General features: G+C 50.4%; 2 protein-coding genes across 3 annotated transcripts in view; one reads left to right on the top strand and one right to left on the bottom strand.

Moving 5' to 3' along the window:
- Positions 1-11,542, top strand: part of ADAM17 (ADAM metallopeptidase domain 17) — a 35,448-nt gene extending 23,906 nt beyond the window's left edge. For both annotated transcript variants that reach the window (XM_061989820.1, XM_061989819.1), the window contains exons 11-19: positions 94-246; positions 1,046-1,245; positions 2,258-2,361; positions 3,008-3,142; positions 4,025-4,155; positions 5,135-5,213; positions 7,126-7,214; positions 7,869-7,925; positions 9,633-11,542. In XM_061989820.1, the coding sequence (XP_061845804.1) occupies positions 94-246; positions 1,046-1,245; positions 2,258-2,361; positions 3,008-3,142; positions 4,025-4,155; positions 5,135-5,213; positions 7,126-7,214; positions 7,869-7,925; positions 9,633-9,992 (1,308 nt within the window). In that variant the 3' untranslated portion in view covers positions 9,993-11,542. The remainder of the gene's footprint in view (positions 1-93; positions 247-1,045; positions 1,246-2,257; positions 2,362-3,007; positions 3,143-4,024; positions 4,156-5,134; positions 5,214-7,125; positions 7,215-7,868; positions 7,926-9,632) is intronic.
- Positions 10,136-19,754, bottom strand: IAH1 (isoamyl acetate hydrolyzing esterase 1 (putative)). The gene is made up of 6 exons (XM_061989822.1): positions 19,661-19,754; positions 18,435-18,487; positions 17,820-17,968; positions 16,820-16,981; positions 14,339-14,457; positions 10,136-13,137 (listed from the first exon to the last, which is right to left on the bottom strand). The coding sequence occupies exons 1-6, from the start codon at positions 19,739-19,741 to the stop codon at positions 12,970-12,972; spliced, it is 732 nt and encodes a 243-aa protein (XP_061845806.1). The 5' UTR covers positions 19,742-19,754; the 3' UTR covers positions 10,136-12,969.
- Positions 19,755-20,135: the final 381 nt, after the last annotated feature.

Raw genomic sequence — 20,135 nt, 5'->3', positions numbered from 1 at the left:
GCTGGTGGCCTGGAAGTAGCTGAGTTCTTTCTTCTGTCCTGTCCTGCTCATGCTAATTTTTTTCAGCATTGCTTTTTTTGATGTTCAAAAAAGGAGGCTGACCTGGTTACAACACACGAACTCGGGCATAACTTTGGAGCAGAGCACGATCCCGATAGCCTGCCAGAATGTGCCCCCACTGAAGACCAAGGAGGGAAATACGTTATGTACCCAATCGCTGTCAGCGGAGATCATGAAAACAACAAGGTATCGTTGCAGAGTTCTACTTCCACATACAAGTTTCTGCTGTGGCCAGTGACCCTTTGCACAAGAAGTCTATTTGGTTAATGATTCCTATAGCCTGAAACCACCAGGAATGTAGTGGATTGGCCATGGGAAGGGAACATACTGGCATGCCCTGGGGTTCTCTGCAAGATAAGCCTGTCTTTGGATTTGGACTTTCACTGGAGTTGATAGCACATCCAGGGGTTTTCTTAATTAGTTATTTGTAATTACGTATGGCCACATGCTGCTAAAAGCAGACCATCAGCAAGAGTCAAACACAGAACCTTGAGTATCGAAGAGCACTTGGGTGGCCTGTAGCTGCTCCTGGCAGACACTGCTGGGTGTATGGCCATGGTGCTCTCCTCCAGGATCTCGCACTGGCAGCACAGCCTTGGCCCAGGGCCTGCCCTCAGGTGAGAGGCTGAGATGGTCCAGGGAATCGTTAGTCTTCAGCCTGGTGGAACTCGCTTGGGGTCCCACCAAGTCCCACTGTTCAGAGGCAGCACCGTCCCTCCGCTAGCTGCAACTGGGCAGCCTGGGGGTGGGAGTTAGTGCTCCTGGAGCCATGGGAGAGTGAGCTGGCATTGGCTCTGCGAGTCAGGCCATTACTTTCCCATCTTAATGTTTCCAAGGTATCAGATGGGCAAGTCTAGAGGGAAAAACTGCTTTCTCAGCACCAGAACTTTAGGGTGTAAGGAGGCTGAGGCTGTCATAAGTGCCGCTGTTACCACAAGGGTACGCTCCCTCCTCAGTGCTGCTCTTTCCCCTCGTGACTCTCTAGATGTTCTCAAGCTGCAGCAAAAAATCCATCCATAGGACCATAGAGATCAAGGCCCAGGAGTGCTTCAAAGAGCGCAACAACAAAGTGTGTGGGAACTCCCGAGTGGACGAAGGGGAGGAATGCGATCCCGGCCTCCTGTACCAACAGGCTGATCCCTGCTGCACTGCGGACTGTAAGCTGAAAGATGGTGCCAAATGCAGGTAAAGGCAAAGAAGCTGCAGCTTCTCTTAACAGGGGAGAGAACAGAGGGCTGGGCTGAAAGCCCTTAAAACCAGCTGCAGCGTCACAGACCCATTTCCCAGCTTTAAGGCTAAACGTGTGAGCTGAAGAGAGAGGGTTTCAGGAGAGGCTGCTGTGTGCTTGCACTGTTTGCATGTGTTACTTCTTAGAGCATTCTGTTGCTTTTTCTGAGATTTGCCAAGACCTACAGAATTGAAGGTGGTTGTGGTGGTTGTTATATTCTAGGGAAATCAGGCATTCAGAAAATGAGTATTAACAAATTTCCTGTGCAAGTGCAATGTTTGCTTGTCTTGCAAGGTGGCTCTAAGCTGGAATCACGCACTGAGGTTTTCAAGACTGTTGCAAATTGTGTTTGCACAGATGACACAGTGACTGCACTAAATGAGCCTTCTCTCTGTTCTTGCTCTTTGGGGTGTTTGTGGCCCTGTTGCAATGCAGTGTCCAGTCTGGTTTCTCAGAGTTTCTAACAGTAGAGAGCTCATGCAGCTCCTTTTGTTTAGCAAGAACTCTCTTTGACTTAGATCACAGTGTATGTACTGAGGGCCTTCTTGCATTAGATACAAAACAAACAAGATAAAGGGAGTGCAGGAGAAAGAGCGGTAAACCTTTGGGACACATGGGGGGAAAGTGCATGGGGAAGGAAACAGTCTTGTCCAGAGCTGCACAGCACGTGACAAGAGGATCCAGGCACCTTGAAGCAACATAAAGATCCCTGTGTTGTGTATCTATATGTTGTGCTTTCCACATGCTTTTACCTTTGGTAAATGAAGAGTGAGTGGGTGTATAGAAAGATGGTGGTGGGAGGGGTAATGAGGGTAAGGGTTTTGAGTTCTGGGGTCAGTCTCCAAGAATCAGCTTTTCTTTTTTTCCCTAAATGTCATTTTTTCCTGGCTTTGCCAATGCTTCTGCTTCTTTTAAAGAAGAATAATAAATTGCTTAATAATTCTTCCTTTTGTTTTGATCTTTCCACAGTGATCGGAACAGTCCCTGCTGTAAAGGCTGCCAGTTTGAAAGTGCACAGAAGAAATGCCAGGAAGCCATAAATGCCACTTGTAAAGGAGAGTCTTTTTGCACTGGTAGGAGGTGGTTCTGTGCCCTTAAGCCAGTGAGCTGAGCACTCTGGTCTCACTGTCCTGTTCCATCCGCTTTCAGACCAGTGCCCTTTGTTCAGTGGGACATGTCATTTTAGAGACCAGTTAAGCAGCACGCAATTGCCTTATAATGGGTTCCATTGTAGTTCAGGAGTCACTTGGTGATTTACTGCCCAGAAAAACACGAAAAATGTTGCTTTTTAAAATTTTTGCTTTTATTTTTCCTTCCTACTTTGTTTCTTTCCCTTAAAAAGAAAAATCAAAGTACAGTGTGTCACTGGGAGGGGACAAAAATGAGCTGAGTCTTGCCATAGAAAGGGTGGAATTACTGCAACTCTCACTTCCCCACTTGTTTACTTCCTCCTCATCATCTTTCCTAGAGGCAAGGAGTCAGGTCAGAGGTGCTACTGCTTTGCCAGTGGCTGCTCTGCTCACTGATTGGTTGAAGGCTCCAGAGCTTCTGCTGCCTCTGCAGGCAACTGCAGATGAAAGCCAAGAGCAAGCTATTGAGGTCCCCGCCCCGGGATGAGTCTGGATTTCCTTTATTGTCCTTTTTTATTCTCCTGCACACCTCAGTGCTCTGCCATTTGCTCTAACACAACCCTCCCACCCTGTTGACCCCCATCTGTAGGGAACAGCAGCGAGTGCCCCCCTCCAGGGAATGCTCCGGATGACACGGTCTGCGTGGACATGGGGAAGTGCAAGGATGGGGAGTGCGTCCCTTTCTGCGAGAGGGAGAAGAACCTGCGGTCGTGTGCGTGCAATGGTGGGTGACACGGGACTGAACTGGAATCACAGAATGGTTTGGGTTGGAAGGGACCTTAAAGATCATCTAGTTCAGCTCTGCTCCTGGGAGAGTGCTGGCTTTGCCCTGGGGTTGCCTGTTGGAAGGCTGAGTTTACGGTTTCTGAAAAAGTTTAAGCTGTTGTTTATTTAGTGCTAGTGTTTTCCATTTAGAAAAGGGAATGTGAATGCCCTCCTGTCTCCTGATGGTCTGGGCTGAAGACATGAAAGGTGAGACTTAGGCTCTGGCACCCCAGTTAAAGGAGAGGGCATCCTCCTACCTTCCACCTGTTCTGCCACAGGTGGACAAGGGAGATGGCAAGGAGATGCCAGCCAACCTCTAGACCAGGCATCAAGGCAGAGGACTAGTGGCCTCCAACAAGTGCTTAAAGAGAGATTTCAAAGAGGTTAAAGTGCCTGGACAACACAGGATCACTGAGTCCTGTCCCCTGCTGCCTGGTCTTGACTTCTGTTGATAGGTTTTACTACTCACTTGCTCTCCATAATGTCTCTTAAAGCTGGTAAAGCAGGTGGGAGTAGGATAAAAACTTCAAGGGACAGTGCAAGGAAGTTGTAGAAGGAGGACTTTTGAGTGTGTTTGGAACCTCTTTACTGGCCTGGGGATTCCTGCAATGTTGGGGTATCGACTTGGAGTGAGGGGACACAGTGGGACCAAGCTCATGTTGCACAGGGCCTCTGGTTGAATTTCAGGCTTGGTCATCAGAGTACCCAAAACTGGGTGACATGTGTGGCCCTGCCTTCCCTAGGGGGTGGGCAGCTGGGCAAGAGCACGGTCAGCTGGGGGCCACACTGGGTCATGGGTCGCTCGGTGCTTCTGAGGAAGGAGTTTGTTGTTGTCTCACAGAAACGGATAACTCGTGCAAGGTGTGCTGCCGGGATGAGCAGGACCGCTGTGTCCCGTACATGGACGCGAAGCAGCAGTTCCTGTTCCTGCGCAAGGGGAAGCCGTGCACCGTGGGCTTCTGCGACACCAACGTACGTGTTCCCCCGCTCTGCCTTCTGAGCCCTCGCAGCCAGGGCTGTGCTGGTAGGGAAGCCAAAGCTTCACGTGCTGCTGAGCAGGGTCATCCTGTGTAAGCACCTCTCCACAGGGTGAAAAAAGGGTGTCAAGGCTGCAGGTGGAGGTTAGTTCTGCAGAGTCCTGTGTGAGCTGAAGCTTTTGCCTTCTGCTGTGGCTCATAGCCTCACCTGCTGCTCCCCACGGCCCAGCCAGCTGACAGGCTGTGAAGGAGTGCTGCCCTAAGCCCAGCCAGGTTTGCAGTGCTTGCTATTGCAGTCTTTCACTTTAGTACAATTAATTTTGACAAATAATCCAGATTGGGGAACAATTGTATGAAAATGAGCTGGCAGGATCTGGAAGGGACAGGGAGGCTGGTGGGCTCCTGATGTCACTCAGGGCCCATTTCTCTGACAGCTGCATGGACAGCCGTGGCACCTGCAGAAACCGGTGGTTGAAGCTAAATTGGGTGTTGAGATAAGTGAATTTTAGAGAGCATATCCCAGCCCTTCCACTGGTAAAACCAACAGACTGACAATCTGCTGTGCTAAACTGGCACAACCAGGGCTGGGAGTCTGTCTGTCTGTAGCTCTGGGTTCCCAAGAGCTCCAGCCTTCTCAGTGGGTAGTGGGAACCTAGGCTTCTAGTGCTTTTAGGCACTCTCCTCCACAGAGACTTCAGTTTTATCTCCCTTAACACAGGGTGAGGGTGGGGTAGGTTTTGCACATTTCAGGCATTAAAACTAAATCTGTTTCAGACAGCAATAGAGTTGAAACTCAGTAAAGATGGACTGCTGGTAGCAGGCATGAATGGAAGTCTGTGTTCACAATGTGAGTCGAGTGCTGCTGTATCTGTAGTTTTCATTTCATCAGCCTTGATGAAAGCCATCTTCTTCCCTCTCCAAGAAGGCTTAGGAAGGGTAAGGGTATTTTGTAAATAAGTGCTTTATTTTTGCAGGGCAAATGCGAGAAGCAAGTGCAGGATGTGATTGAACGATTTTGGGATTTCATAGACCAGCTCAGCATCAACACTTTTGGTAAGATACGTAACTAAATCCTTCAGGTATTTTCAGGTTATGACGTGAACCTCTGAAGCATCGCAGGGAGATAGCTGGCTGGTTTTATTCAGCTGTATGCAAGGGCAGCTAGCAGCTGGGCTTCTGATTATGTAGAAAAACATACATTTCTACCTGATATTTAACAATACTGATCTTGCCTTTTAAAGCTGAAAGGATGGGGGATCATTTTGCATTTTTCCTCTCCATTATTTTCTAGACATCTTCCAAACTTGTGAAGGAGATGGTAGCTTCTTGTCTGAATACCAAGAAGCAGGTCAATTAGAGAAAAGGAAATAACAGTCTTTTTAGAGGTCAACTAGTTCTGGTGTAGTATGAAGTGGGGCCTCTCAGTGGGATTTAAATGTCAACAGACTGGGAGAGGAAAACCTCATTTCGCTCTCATTTAAACAAACCACTGAGATCATGCAGCCCCAGCTGTGTGCCTGCACTGAGTCACTGCCTCATGGGGGATGGGGGTTGCGGTCAGTTCATCACAGATGGACTTTGCCACTGCTTCCTCTCAGGAGAAGGCCTCTTCACACTTCCCACTACACTTCCCGCTACACTGAGGGTTCCCTCCCACGGGAGACAATCCCTCACAAACTTCTCCAATGTGGGTCCTTAGTTCTTCAGGAACTGCTCCAGTGTAGGTCACTTCCACAGGATAAACAGCCCATCAGGAATGAACTGCTCCAGCATGGGTCCCCCATGGAGTCACAAGTCCTGCCAGAAAGCCTGGTCTGGTGTAGGTTTCTCTCTGCCCACATGTCCTGCCAGGAGGCTATTCCAGTGTGGGCTTCCCACAGGGTCACAGCCTCCCTCAGGCATCCACCTGTGGGGTCTTCCCTGGGGTTGCAGGTGGATCTCTGCTCCCTCCATGGCTACAGGGAAAGGCCTACCTCACCTACACCACAGGCTGCAGGAACATCTCTGTTCCAGGCCTGGACCAGCACCTCCTTCTCCACTGACCTTGGTGTCTGCGGAGATGTTTTCACATTCTCACTCTCTGTTGCTGCTGCAGTTTAGAAACTGCCCAGGAACTTCTTCCACTTCTCACATACATTAATCCCAGAGGTGTTGCCTCTGTTGGTAATTGGCTCAGCCTTGATCAGTGGAGGTTCCATCTTAGAGCTCATAGGTGCTGGCCCTATGAGATACAGGGGAAGCTTCCAGTAGCTGTTTTTAAGGAAGCCACTGCTGTAGCCCTCTGCTACCAAAACCTGGGCACACAAGCCCACTACAAGTGTTTGGGCCTTTCCATCTTGAGTTTTAGGGTCAGAAAAATATTTCTTAGGTAATTGTTAAAGCTATTTAGCCTGCTCAAGTAGAGACAACTTATATATCTTTGATGTTGAAATAGTTAGTTTGTGAAGGCAGGTGATTATTGTATGGTTGTAAAACCAGATGTCTGTAACAGTTGTGTCACTTCTAAGGGCAGGTTGACTAACTTTGGGTAGCTTCTTCCCAACTCCTCTTCAATGCTACATCTGGTCAGCATTTCTTGTCAGAGAACGGGGCAGGGGGGGAACCCCATGTTCCTATTTTGTACAATGGTATAATTTTTTTATCTGTGCCTAGTCCTGCAGCCTGGGCTTCTCTGATGAGTTCTGAGGCTTGATGTGCATGAGCAGTGGCTGCAGAACGGGGATATCACAGAATGGTAGGGATTGGAAGGGACCTGTAGAGATCATCCAGCCCAACCCCCTTGTCAAAGTAGGTCCACCTAGATCAGGTCTCATAGGAACGCGTCCAGGTGGGTTTGGAAACCTCCAGAGAAGGAGACTCCACACCCTTCCTGGGCAGCCTGTGCCAGGGCTCCCTCACTCTCGTGTGTGTGTGTTCATGAAACAGCATTTGGTAGGTAACTGATGGATTTGACTTGATTCCACAGGGAAGTTCCTGGCAGATAATATAGTGGGTTCTGTGCTTGTCTTCTCCTTACTGTTTTGGATTCCTCTCAGCATCCTTGTGCACTGTGTGGTGAGTAAGGTGTCTCGGGGTTGACTGCTCTCAAACTAAGCTGTAAGAGAACACTCCTCTTGTGTGAAATGGCAGGTGTCAGTGATAGAAGGTGATGGGAAGCTTTCAGCAAACCCCAGGGGGAAACCCAGTGTGCTGCTGGACTTACTGCTCGCTCAATGGACTAAACTCCTGCTCAACAGCCAGGGTCTGGCAGGCCCACTGCTCTCAGGACTGCTCCCTAGAGCTCTTCTCGTTCTTTCCTCATCAGATTTTCTTCCTCAGCCCCCTGAATTCTACCTAAGTATAATTTTGGTAACTTTCATTAGAGCCAAAGTTTTCTAAAGCCTTGCTAAGAAATTAGACACTCACATTTTCTGGGGAGACCCGGAATGGGAAGTGCTCAGGGTCAAGCTTGGGTGGATGGGTTAAGAGAGAAAGAGCTCATGGTAACTGGGAGTGTGGGCCTGTGCAGGGTTAGAGCAGAGGGCTGCTGTGCCCAGGAGCACCCCCAGGGGAGGATGGGCAGGCCCAGGGGGCCAGGAAGGGAAAAGAGCCCCACGTGCTGTTGTGTCCCTGCGGGGAGACCGGAACCTGGCAGCTGGGAAACTAACTTGCTTATTGTGTGTGTGTGTATGTGTGTGTGTTGGTTTGCTTTTGTTTGTTTTCCAACAGGACAAGAAATTGGACAAGCAGTATGAAGAGAACACCAAGTCTCTGTTTTGCCCCAGTGTAAGTTACTGTGTGCGTATGCAGTGGCAGAGCTATCCATGTGTGTTAGACAATAGGGGCCCAAGGTGTTAGCTGGGTATGTATCAGAGAAGGGATAACAGTGACACCTGGAGCCCCACAGCCTCGTGTTACAGAGGGGTGAATCAGTTTGAGAGGAAAACTGTTTCTTTACCAAGCCTGTGTTGGCTATGTGAGGCCGTGCAGCTCAGCAGGTGTGAGCCCTGATTCCCATGGGTGCCCTGCCCTGACCTCAGTGGCATAGTAGCTCTGGGGCAGGAAGTGGCTCCTGCTGTGTGTGTGCTTTGTCCAGGGACCCCTCAGCACAAGTGTCTGCAAAACACAGTGTGCTTGCTGCAGAACAGCTGCTTGCAGGAGTCAGCTTCTAGTGCCTCCCAGGCACTGGAGCCTCCCAGGGGCTGGGGGAGAGTGGCCGTGGGGTGCGGGGACCTGGCAGGGACACTTCTCACCTTCTGTCTTCTGAGATGCCAGAGGGGACGAGCAAAAGGGTGCTGAGATTCATTATAATTACAGGGCATCTTTGGGTACCCTGCTCAGTACTTTGGCAACCCAATTCTTATAAATAACTGAAACATGCAGTTAATGAAATGGGATTTTGTAACGGGAGGGTAAAACAGGCCTCACAGAACTCTTCCCTGTATAGGCACTGGGGAAGCGTGCTGGGGTCGGGGACCACCAAGGCAGATCATCTCTGTTATCTGCTCTGACCTTCCTGAAGGTGATCTTAGCTCCAGTGCCCCACAGTTGGTCTTGAATACCAAGATGAAAGTCACCTCAGAGCTTTACACTTGAATTCAGTCAAAAACATCCCAGAAGCAGCTGTGGCAGGAGAGTGCTGGTATAGTTAACAGGCTCCTTGCCCCAGCAACAGTCTAACAAACAAATCACGAGTCTTTGGGATCTGCTGAGGATTGAGTGTCTGGGAAATGCAGTTAGACACCTCATCCTGCTCAGCATTAGCATTTATGAGGTTTGTGGAGGCTTTTTTTTTTTATGCTCAGCAATCTCTGGATATGTTCCAAACTGCCCACACAGAAGCAGAAATCAGTGGCCTTTAAGTGGCCTTTAACCTTAATCCAGGTTGCAGTACTTGGAAGTGATCACAGCCAGACCCTGCCTTTAGTGCAGCCACTTGCACATGTGAAGGAACTCCTTCAGGTTGGACAAGTGGAAGAAGCTGTGCCTTCGACTGTTTCCCCATGCTAAGCTTGCCTGGCTTGACCTGGCATTTCCAGCCCTGCGTGTTGCCGAGGCAATGCTGGCCCATGGGGAGGTGGGGCTGGGGCTGCTGGGCAGCTCTGTCCCAGGGAGGCTGTGCCCGTGGGGAAGCTGGGGCCCTTCTGCCTTTGGCCCTTAGAGGGTAGCTGATCTCCTGGGCAAAACCCAGCACGACAGATTGTTTCTGTTGGATGTTGCCTCTCTCCTAGGGAAGCAGAGATGTTCTGCGAGGAAAAGGAGTTAGTTAGTATCGTGCAGTGCAGTGTGCTCAGGCTGGGCAGCAGGGCAGCTGGCGCCCTGCAGGGCGCGGAGGTGCGGCCGCGGTAGCCTTCCAGCCGCTGTGACAGGAGTGCGGGTGCCCCTCAGCGGCTGCCTGGCGCCCCTTCCCTTTGCAAACGGTGCAGAAAACCCAGAACCCCGGCCTGGGTCCCGGTTGCTTTTCCTAGTGACGCGGCTGCTTGTGTCTCGTAGAACGTGGAGATGCTGAGCAGCCTGGACTCCGCCTCCGTGCGCATCATCAAGCCGTTCCCGGCGGCGCCGGCGACGAGCCGGCACCAGCCGCTGCAGCCCCCGGCCGTGCCCGCCGCCGCGCCCCCCGCTGCCCCCGCGCCCAAGCTGGACCCCCAGCGCATGGACACCATTCAGGAGGACCCCAGCACCGACTCGCACATCGACGAGGACGGCTTCGAGAAGGACCCCTTCCCCAACAGCAGCTCGGCTGCCAAATCTTTCGAGGACTTGACGGACCATCCCGTCATTAGGAGCGAGAAAGCTTCGTCCTTTAAACTACAGCGCCAGAACCGGGTGGACAGCAAAGAAACAGAATGCTAGTGCCTGGCTGCCTTCTGGATGTATGACTCCCGTCTGCAACACGAGGATCTAAAACCATTTCATTTATAGAAATATATGTGTATATATTTTTTGCGAGGGAGTGGGAGAAATAAGGAAGTGACCTCCTGCAGATGCTGGTCATGTGTATGACCTTCCTTAAATTTACATTTATTAGAGCGTTATATCTTTTTAAAAGGAAAATCCAAACTAAAACCAGCTTGTTTTTGAAGCTTTTTGGATTTGTTTTTCGATTTCCTTGACCTTTAACATTTCCTCCGACCTGTGGTGCAAAACCAAATATCCTCCTGGATACTGGATCATGTATATTAGCGTTTTTTTTAATAACTTAATATTTTGTAGTCTGACAGCACTGAGAGACAAAATTAAAGGGCTTTTAAAAGCAGGAGAACACCATAGTATGTTCCCTAGAGTAGATCATTTAGCAGTTTAAGGTACATGCAAGCAAAAGCCAAAGCAGATGCCTTGAGAACAGAATGAAAGTAACAAAGCAGAGAAAAATACGGCCTCGGCCTCGCAGCCCTGAAGGAAGATGCAGAATTCGAATCACAAAGCTATACAGCTTTGAAATAAACACAAGGATCATTGGGAGCCTGTCAAGCCTTAAGGGACTGGCCCTGATCCCTGAGGCTGCCTTGTCTTGAGGGCAGAGAAAGGCTTTTGTTGGGAGTTTCCCACACGAGGTCTGTCATGTGTCTGGGAGGAGAAAGAAACCTAAGGGGGGAGAAAATAGCAGCCGAGGGCCCTCATAAGCAGCTGTTTACAGCAATTGTTTGGGTGCAGAAATGTTTCTCCAATTGTTATTTTGATATAGGTAACACTGCTGTTGAGGTGGCTGAAGAGCCGAGCCTCAGCTTTCTGTGGCCTGTGGGGCATAAAGAAATGGGAGGGGGGCAGGGGTGGAAATTCACTCCGTTGCAGGGAGGGCATTTGTTTAACAACAATGGTGAAGTTAACCAAAAGAGCTAAACCTTTGTTAAACTTACAGGGCATGTGTAAGGAGGAGACTTCGTGAATTCCAGTTCCCACACCTGCAGTAGGATGTCAAAAGCTGGCGATTGCCTGGTGTCCTCTGCCAGGTGAGCAGGGCAGCAGCCACACACGGCGCGGCCGCGGAGCGACTGACCCGGCAGGAAAGCAGCTCTTGCTGCTGCCCCGCTGCTCTCGCTGGGGATGAAACTGACACAAAAGGTGGCTGAGGGAGGAATCGTGAACTGTTACCGCCCGCGCCCAGCCCCGCGGGGTGCGGGATGGGGGGCTGGGGGCAGGAACCAAAGCTGTGCAGGGCTGGGGGAGTGTCCCCGCTGCCCCCGCCCCCGGGGGCGTGTTACACTAATACTTGAACGTGTGTGCCTTATGGTATTCCTGGCTGACGAGCTGTTCTGTTTTATACACCGGGTTTGGACTTTTGGGGTGTTTTGTTGTTTTTTTTTTTTGATTCAGTGCAAGGAATTATGTGTGAGGAGTTAATTTAATTCCCAATACAATAAAAGCTTTTTATATTAAAAACCCAACCCACCTCAGTCAAACAAGAGCTGTTTCTGTGCAGTCCTCTAGAAAAGAGCTGAATGGTGTAGTTGTGAAAGCCCAACTGAAGTCTCTGGCATGCAGCCTGACTTGAGCCAACTCTATCTCCTCCCTCCTGGGGATGGAACTGGTCTCACCCTGTGTCCTGTGGGCCAGTTCGCACAGTGAAATTCACAGCTAAGGTTGGGTGGGGGAGGTGCTCAGCTGCCTTCTCAGGTAGCAAATCTACAAGTGTATGTTCTTGGCAATAACACCATTACTGCCAAGGTGGAAAGACAACAGTGGCAGGAAAAGGTTTAAGGGCAGGCCTCAGAGATCACAGAACCCACCTCCCACCATGAGCTGCATTCGAGAAACCACCTGTGCTTCCAGGGTTGGTTTGTAACATCTAAGAAGGCAGGGAGAGACACAGCTTCCCTGGGGAGCCCCTTCCACTGTTTGGCCTTCACCCATTCTGCTGTTCTGTCTTTATAATAGGTATTTATTACAGAAAGGAGGCTCCAGTGTAATAGCCAGAAATGTTTATAAATCAAAAGGGCTTGTGGTGAGAAACAACTAGTCAGGCTTCAATTCTAACATTAGGACAAGAGAGTTGGCCAACTTGCCTTAGTCACCAAAGGCAGCCTCGTGGCACCAGCGAAGGCAGGAGGGCTCAACACTCTCATTGCTGTTCCACCCCACGTGCCATAGGCAGCATTCCCAGCCTTGGCTGTCTGTTTATACAGCCTAGAATTAGGTAGGGGGATATTTGCAGTGCTCTGCTCTTTATTTGGGTGTAATTCATGGTCCAGTAATATCCTTATTTCTGCCCCTGTCTAACTTGTTAAACCCCTTTTTTTCCCCATGCTTGTTGAATTTCATCTAGGTTGCAGGCAGTCTTCTGCAGCTTGTACCAGTAGTTTTCTTGTTGAATTTTTTTCTCTTGGCCAAAAACTCCAGCTAGTTAGTGTGCAGCACTCATCTGTTATATCCGTTGTTAAATTACGGATGAATGCCAAAGCTCCCTTGAAAGGTCTCCTTAGCTTGATGGCAAATGCAATGGTGCAGCTTTGTCAGCAGAGGCCAGCTCTTTCCAGTAGTTTCTCCAAGCTCTCAAAATGAGGATGTGCATCACCAGTTTTATGCTATCCCAGGTCAGGTGCTGCTTTGACATCTGTGTCTGTATACAAGAGCCAGGGGTCAAGAAGCTGCTGTTGGTGCCAAAGAACATCACACTCTGAAACTCCTGCTCTGAACTCCAGTGTATTGCTATCAGAAGCCTGGCTGAAGTACAGCTAAGAGCTTTTCCTGGCATCCAAAGAAATGACTCTGGACTGACGTTAAGGGCTTTTGACAAGCTCCGTGCTCCTGCCTCTTACCAGCCCCATGGTGTCTGAGAGGAGCAGCTTTAGCAGAGAGTGTGGTCCCCTGGGCCAGGCACTCCATGGGCAGCTCACAGCAGACTGGCCTCGGGCTGCATGTGGTCCACTTCACGCCAGTAAGGCAGGAGAGAAGGAAGGGCAGACAGCTTCTTATCCAGGCGTGACCAGAGCTGTGCTGCCACAAAGCTGTTGCCTTCTCTTGATAAATGAAGGCCATCAGACAAATAGGAAGAGAAATCCTAGAGGGGAAGTTAAAACCACATGTTACTAATGTAGCTGCTGGTTGCAAATAGGTTTTCAGTAATTTATAAGTAAGTTCTTCAAAGCCTTTGGGTGTATATACTAGTTCTGTTGTTTACCATTGTAGTAAAACAGTGAGAGAACGTTCTGGTGGCTTAACTTGCCGCTATTTGTCAGGAAAAGGTCACACTATGAACTGATGTAATCAAAATACTGAGTCTACTGCACTATCCAACAGTCCTGCTGCAGCAAGGGGTGCAGGAGGGAGAAAGGATTTGGTGTCTGAACAGGAGGTACCTGCTGATGGGAGGAGTTTGGGATACCTGTCACAGGGATGAGTCTGGATCTTGGGCCAGAAGCAGCAGTAGGTACCTGTGCAACCTGATCTAACCTTGGAGCTGCTCCAACACTGCACAGGGGGTGCTGCATCAGATGCTTCCAGAGGCCCCTTCCCACCTGAGCTGGTCCACGGTGTGCCCAGCACCATGAAGGGCCCAAGACTCCCTCTGCTGGAGTACTGCACCCAGCTCTGGAGTCTTCAGCAGAGGAAAGACCTGTTGGAGGTCCAGAGGCCACGAAGATGATGGCTGGAGCACCACTCCTGGGAGGAAAGGCTGAGAGCTGGGATTGCTCAGCCTGGAGAAGCAAAGGCTCTGGGGAGACCTTATAGCAGCCTTCCAGAACCTAAAAGGGCCTACAAGAAAGCTGGAGAGGTCCTTTTTAGGAAGCCAGGTAGTGACAGGACAAGGGCTAACGGCTTTAAACTGAAAGAGGGCAGATTTAGGTTATATATAAGAAGTTCTTCCCTATGAGTGGGGTGAGTCACTGGAACAGGTTGCCCAGAGAGGCTGTAGATGCCCCATCACTGGAAGTGGCTTTGGGCCACCTGGTCTAGTGGAAGGTGTCCCTGCCCATGGCAAGGGGGTTGGAACTAGGTGATCTTTAAGGTATCTTCCAACCCAAACCATTCTATGACTCAAAGTCCAAGGAAAAGGTTATTTACATGTTATGGACACAAGGCCATTTGCCAACCACATACAATGGCCAGGCTGTACTAAGCCACTGTTTCTCACAGCCCACTACAAAACATTCTGGATTACTTCCTTTCTTCCCCAAAGTGCAGTTTAGCTCTGTCTTGTACCATTTCAGCATTGCACAATCCTGACAGCTTCCAAGTCTTTCTCGTGCCCTCCTTCGTACCTGCTTTCTCTGCATCAGTGTCCAGAGGTCGAGCACGTCCGTGCCGCAGTCCTGAGCCACCCGCGCGCAGGCCTGCGCGTACTGCCCGGTGGTGGCGTTGCGGCGGTTTAACTGGTCACCTGTCAGGCAGGAGCAAAGGAGAAACCTTGAGCCACGGCACCTGGCACAGCTGATTGCAGTCTCCTGTGGCACATGTGACACCCACCCGCTTGTTAAACCTGCCCATGTAACCAGCTGCCAAGGAGATCTGAAGCACCTCAAGAGAGGCTTCTGGCAGCTCTGGCTCCTTTCGTCTCTTTCAGGGCACCTTTTGTTTTTGAGGCATTTGGAAATATGTTTCTTGTTAACAAATGTGCAGCAGGTGAGAGAGAGGCAACAGCAACAAGCACACAGCAGAATGCTCAGTGTGCAGCTCTGTAGGAGCATGTGCTGGATCTAGAAGACAGGAGCAGCAGCCAAAGGAAGCTCAGAGAATATGGGGGTCTCCTCAAGGACCAAGGAGGCAACCTAATGCCTCATCCTGACCTGCATCTCCCCCCAGTTTGGGGAGGAAGACAGCCAATAGTGGGGAGCAATGAGTATGGAGATGCATCTGTGTGCCAGGGGACTGACCTGAAGGAGCTGCCTGTGGCATTGGCCAGGCCAATATCTGCCACCTGCAAACATCCACAGATAATGGGAGGCCCCTGGCAGCTGGAAGAGGGTCAACATCACACCCATTTTTAAGAAGGGTAAAAGAAGAGACCTGGGTTGATCACTCAACCTCACTTGAGTGGCAGGAAAGCTAGTGGGGTGACCTCATCTTGGGATTCATTTCCAAAGCCATGAAGGACAAGAAGGAAGCCAGGTAGTGCTTGACCGACCCAGTCGCCTCCTGTGATGAAACGATGGCTACACAGATGATGAAAAGCAGCTCTGGCTCAAGTAAGGGCTGGGACTCGTCTCCCACAACACTCTCATTGGGAAGCTGCGTTTCTTTTCAAGTCTCGTCTCGTGCCTGGATGAATGTTCTTGTGAACATGCTCCTCACATTTCACATCTCTCCTTTGCTCTGACATCCACCTCATAAGGCTATAAATAAGCAGAACGTTTCTCCTGGATGCTTGCTGAGGGCAAATGATCTGATATTGCTGCTTACTGTGTCCACAGCACTTTATTTGTAGTATGCAGTCTGACATCACCCAGGCTTTTGTTCCATCCCTAGGCAGCAATCTCTTTTAGACAGATGCTGGCAGCTTCAACACTGTAAATGCAAGTTTGCTCCCTCCATACTCTATAAAAAGAAATCCACATTTTGGAGGTGTCACCTGAGAGCTAGGAGCCACACCAGCAGCAGTCACGGTCTGCTCACTTAAGGGACCTTTAAAAGGACAACCCAGATGCCTGTTTTGCAGACTGGGACTGCAGCAGCTGTGGTGGGAGCTGGGCACATGCAAGGAAGGCTGCTTCATGCCTGACCTATCCCTCACCCCCTGTCCAAGGAGCTGCAACTGCCACGTGTCAGGCATGGCCAGTACTGTGCATTTGATCTGTCCTGCAGCTCCAGATACTGCTGTCTAACACCAGTTGTGAGTATTGCTCCTTTTCCAGACTAAATATAAAAAGCTCCCTTGGTGGGTGAGACCCACAGCCCACATAGTGCAAAATCTGTTTTTGACAGTGATCACTGCCACACACCCAAGCCCCCTAATGCAAAGTCATGCAATAGCACAGGCTCCTTTAACGCAGTTCAAACGTGAGGAGTACACAACTCGGGATACACAATGCCACCCCAGTGAGAGAAAGCCCTGTGTTTAATCTAACCCTGTGAATCTAACTCAAAAGTCTTTTCTAAATGTACAAGCAGGGGGCAAGCTGTCTCAATGAAAAAAGACACGCTCTCAGGAGGTGTAAACTGTTGCTGCTCGAGTCAATTTCTGCCAGGGAAGTAACAGGCAGACAGCAGTGCCGACTGCCTCTCTTTTTAGAGTCAGCTTCAACAACAAAATGCGAAATCACTGCTGCTTTTGCAGGCACTTGTACTGGCATCCTTAGAATATGATATTCTCTGGGTTTGGGTTTTTTCTTAAGTTAAAAGAAACTTGGCCAGGCTATTAACTGCTTATCCAAATGGAAGAGAAATATGCTGTGACTATTATGAAATTCTCTAAGGCCAAACTTCGTTTCATTACTGGTGTTATTTTGGAAGGTGTTAGGACATGCCACAGTCGGCCCAGGCCAGCTCAGCAAAACCTGCGTTCTGAAGGGCAGCCACCTGCATCAGTTCTGTGCCCGAACAGATCAATCAACACTTCTGGAAGGACAACAGTAATTAATTAGTCCCTGAGTTTACCCAAAAGCTGTTGATCAAAACAGCAGCAGTCCTTTTCCATCAAGGTGCCAGCATCACCATGATCTGGCACAAGCCCCGTCAGCCTGGTGTCACTACCTCAGGCTGCTGGTGAGACACACAACTTCAGCCCATCTGTGTGACCCTCTTACCTTTGGCAAGACAATGCTTTTCCCAGGCTGATTCCTGGAGGGGTGGCGGTGTTATCAGAATAATCCTGTCTTCAGTAATACCGACTGACTTCAGGTACTGTACCATGGCCTTTAAGTTCGCAGCATACTCCTCCAACGGGACGTGCTGCTTGGGGTTCAGATCTGCGAGGGGAGGGAGCACATGCCTCAGCCACGTCAGACTGCTCCCTGTGTTTATTACACAAGCCCAGGTGCTTTCTACACATCGTTTCTATGCTGGGCAAAGCACTTTCAGTACACAGTTCACCTCGGCCATTGATTCGAGAGGCGTACGAGGAAGATGCTGTTCCTCAATAACCAAAGCAGGCAAATCAAGAGTCCAAACACAGCACTTCCACATAACACATGTAAGGCACAGAGGGGAAAAAAGAAATACCAACTTTGGCTTTTTAAGGTACTTTCTCTTACAGCTGCGTATCTTCGTATCAGATGCCACAATCCCCTCAAACTTCACCCAAAACCAAAGCTATGATTTATAACTCTCTTGGATGGAGAGAAAATTTGGGGAAATCCCCATGGACCTAGAGGCAGTCTTTCATGTGCTGATGGGATCATTCTCATTAGATTAGCTCTGCCTTCCACTATGCTTACCTTGGAGAGAACCCAAACACTACCTTCCCTCCTTTCCTCGACCTATCTGCCAAGGACTCTTTTGAGGCAGAAAAATCAGCTAGATGCCCAACTCCCATTTTATGGAACGAATATACTACTAATACTTGAGCACCTTGAAATTTACTTTTAACATTAAAACTTGGTGGGAGGGAGAGAAACAGAAGGCACTGCATGGTTTAAATGCAAATAAACAAAATGACTGAAAACAATCCACTGTGAAAATGAAAAGAGTGTTCACAGAGAAGTGGCAGGAAAAACCTGTGTCACGTTCAGTCTTTTCTGCTGAACTGTGAAACCACGTTAAGAAAACAGGTCATGGAAAGAAAAAAACAAAAGCAAGCTACTGTACCTTTCAAAGCACTGTCATTAGCTCCAAAGAAAATGGTAACTGCAACAGTACTCTCAGCACTATCACTTTTAGGGATCAGTCTTGGGAGGATCAGTTTAGCCCATCTGGTGTTGTACCCTGAGAGCCCACGGTTCACAACATCACATTTTCTGAAACAGAGACACATATCAAAAGGAACATCCCTCCTCTGCCCACCAAAATAAAACCTGGGAAGGTTTGAACCATTCTGTCAGGCTCCTTGCCTCTGCCTCTCTCAGAAACAATGAGACATGAGAACAGTTCTCGGTGGGATTGTAACTCTAGGTTGTGAAAGTGCAGGCACAGATTGCATGTGTACTACTTGTCACTTAGACTAAGAAACCAGAACGACAATCTCGACAGTCCCTAAAGGGTTTTTTTCCCTTCATTCTGCTCCAGCTTTGAGTGGGAATAAACATTCAGTATTTCCATCAGTACTGGGCACGTTACCACTCAGGCTGTTCCACTTATTATAAATCAATAAATGTTAATAAGTGAAAATACACATCCAATATGAACTTGTGTTGGTTTTCTTTTAAAAGAAAGCTGCATGATTTCTCGCATGCTAGAAATTACTTTTGAAACTTAAGCTCTTACCTGACCAGTCTCTCAGCAAGGTACGCCCCCCAGCCATTCTCCTGGAAGGAGAACTGAAAGCAAGGAAAAGGGTTAGACCCTCACTGGAAGATGTTGCTCCCGAGCAGGTCAGTCCCACCACCAGCACCTTCCATCCTCAAAAGGTTTTTGTATGTGACCTCGATCACTGCTGCAGCAGCGCTCCTCCCTGCCAGCCTGCCCTGTTCCTGCCAGGGTCACGCAGCCCTGGTCTTACCCAGACGCACAGCTGGCATCAGCAGCAACGCCGGACTGTAGCTGCAGAGGGTACCCCTGTGGCCCCTCTGGAATCAAAACTGACTGGTGTCAGGCGGTAGGTTCGTTTTGGCCAGTGAGGTGTTCTGGTGTTTGATTTTTTTAAAAATAAGCTTTTTCTGCTTTATTTCTAAGGTCCTTTCACACCTGAGGTAGCCTCTCAAATCACATGCTGCTATGGAGTACAGTTTGATAACCTACCTCTTCTAACTGCAGAAAAATGAGTCCCTTCTTACTCCTGCTGCTGCACCATCCTCCCCTACACACACAAGGCTGCACACCGAGTCAGTTTAGGCGACAACTGTCTCCCACTAAAGATTAACTCTGTCTTCAGACAAATCTTTTTTCACCAGAGCGCCTGTGACCCACTGAACCCCCACAACTCGTGGCAGTGACCCAAAACCAACACCCGAAGGCGGATATTGCCTCAAAGGAGAAGTTCAGTCGATCACGGTCTGGTCATGCAGAACGCGTCCCCAGGGCAGGACAGCTCAACGCAGGGAGCCGCGGGGAAGGGACACAGGAGTGGGGAGAGCGCCGACCGCAGGCAGCGCTCCCTGGCTGCAGAACGCGCCTGCCGACGCCGCGCTGAGCACAGCGCACCTCCCGCATCGGCGCTTTACGAATCCCTGCAAAAAAGGCTCTACACCTGATAAAGGAACACTCTGACGGCAGGCGCAATAGAGACGTCACTCTGCGGGCCGCACTCCGCATTCGCCGCCCGCCCCAGGGGCTGCGGCTGCGGGAGGGGTCAGGCGGCGGGGCTCACACCGCCCTGCGCCGCGGCCGCCGCCCGCGCGCGCTGCCCCAGCCACTGCGCGGAGCCCCGCGCTCGGACGGGACGGACGCCCGCGGGAAACCCCCGCGCAGCCCCCGCACGAGGAACGGGGATGTTTATGGGGCTCGGGAGCGGGAGCCGGCGGGACCCTGACGGGCTGCCGCGAGGCCGTTACCTCAGTGATGGAGTCTCCGAAGAGGACGACGCGGGGCCAGAGCAGCGCCCGCCCGCGGGCACCCGCCTCCGCCAGCGCCATGGCCGTGGCCGGACGTCCGCCGGCAGGAGGAGGAGAAGCAGGCGGCGGCCCCGCCGCTTCCTCTGCGGCGGGAAAGGCGGCGGCTGCGGCGCGGGCGGGTGCGCGTTAGGAAACAGTCAAGGGCCGCCCTCGGGAAAAGGCTCATTCCCGCAGGTGAATACGTCCCGCCGCGGAGCAGGGCCCGGATGCGCCCGGCGGCGGGAGAGGCCGGGAGGGTGGCAAAGGCCGACCCCCGGCTCCTGTAACCCACAGCCCCTCCCTACCTGAAAGCTCATTTACAAAACCAGGCGTCGTTTTAAAAGCAAGATTTTCATCCGTTCCAAAGAGAAACTTCGCTTTAAGAAAAGGCAGTTATCTCCTTTAGAAGACTTGAGACGTGTGTAGTTAGCTGTAG

The sequence above is a fragment of the Colius striatus genome, chromosome 2 (genome assembly GCF_028858725.1).
Source record: "Colius striatus isolate bColStr4 chromosome 2, bColStr4.1.hap1, whole genome shotgun sequence".
Classification (NCBI taxonomy): Eukaryota; Metazoa; Chordata; class Aves; order Coliiformes; family Coliidae; genus Colius; species Colius striatus.
Note: the sequence above shows the minus strand (reverse complement) of the source record. Positions and strands in the feature narration are given on the sequence as shown.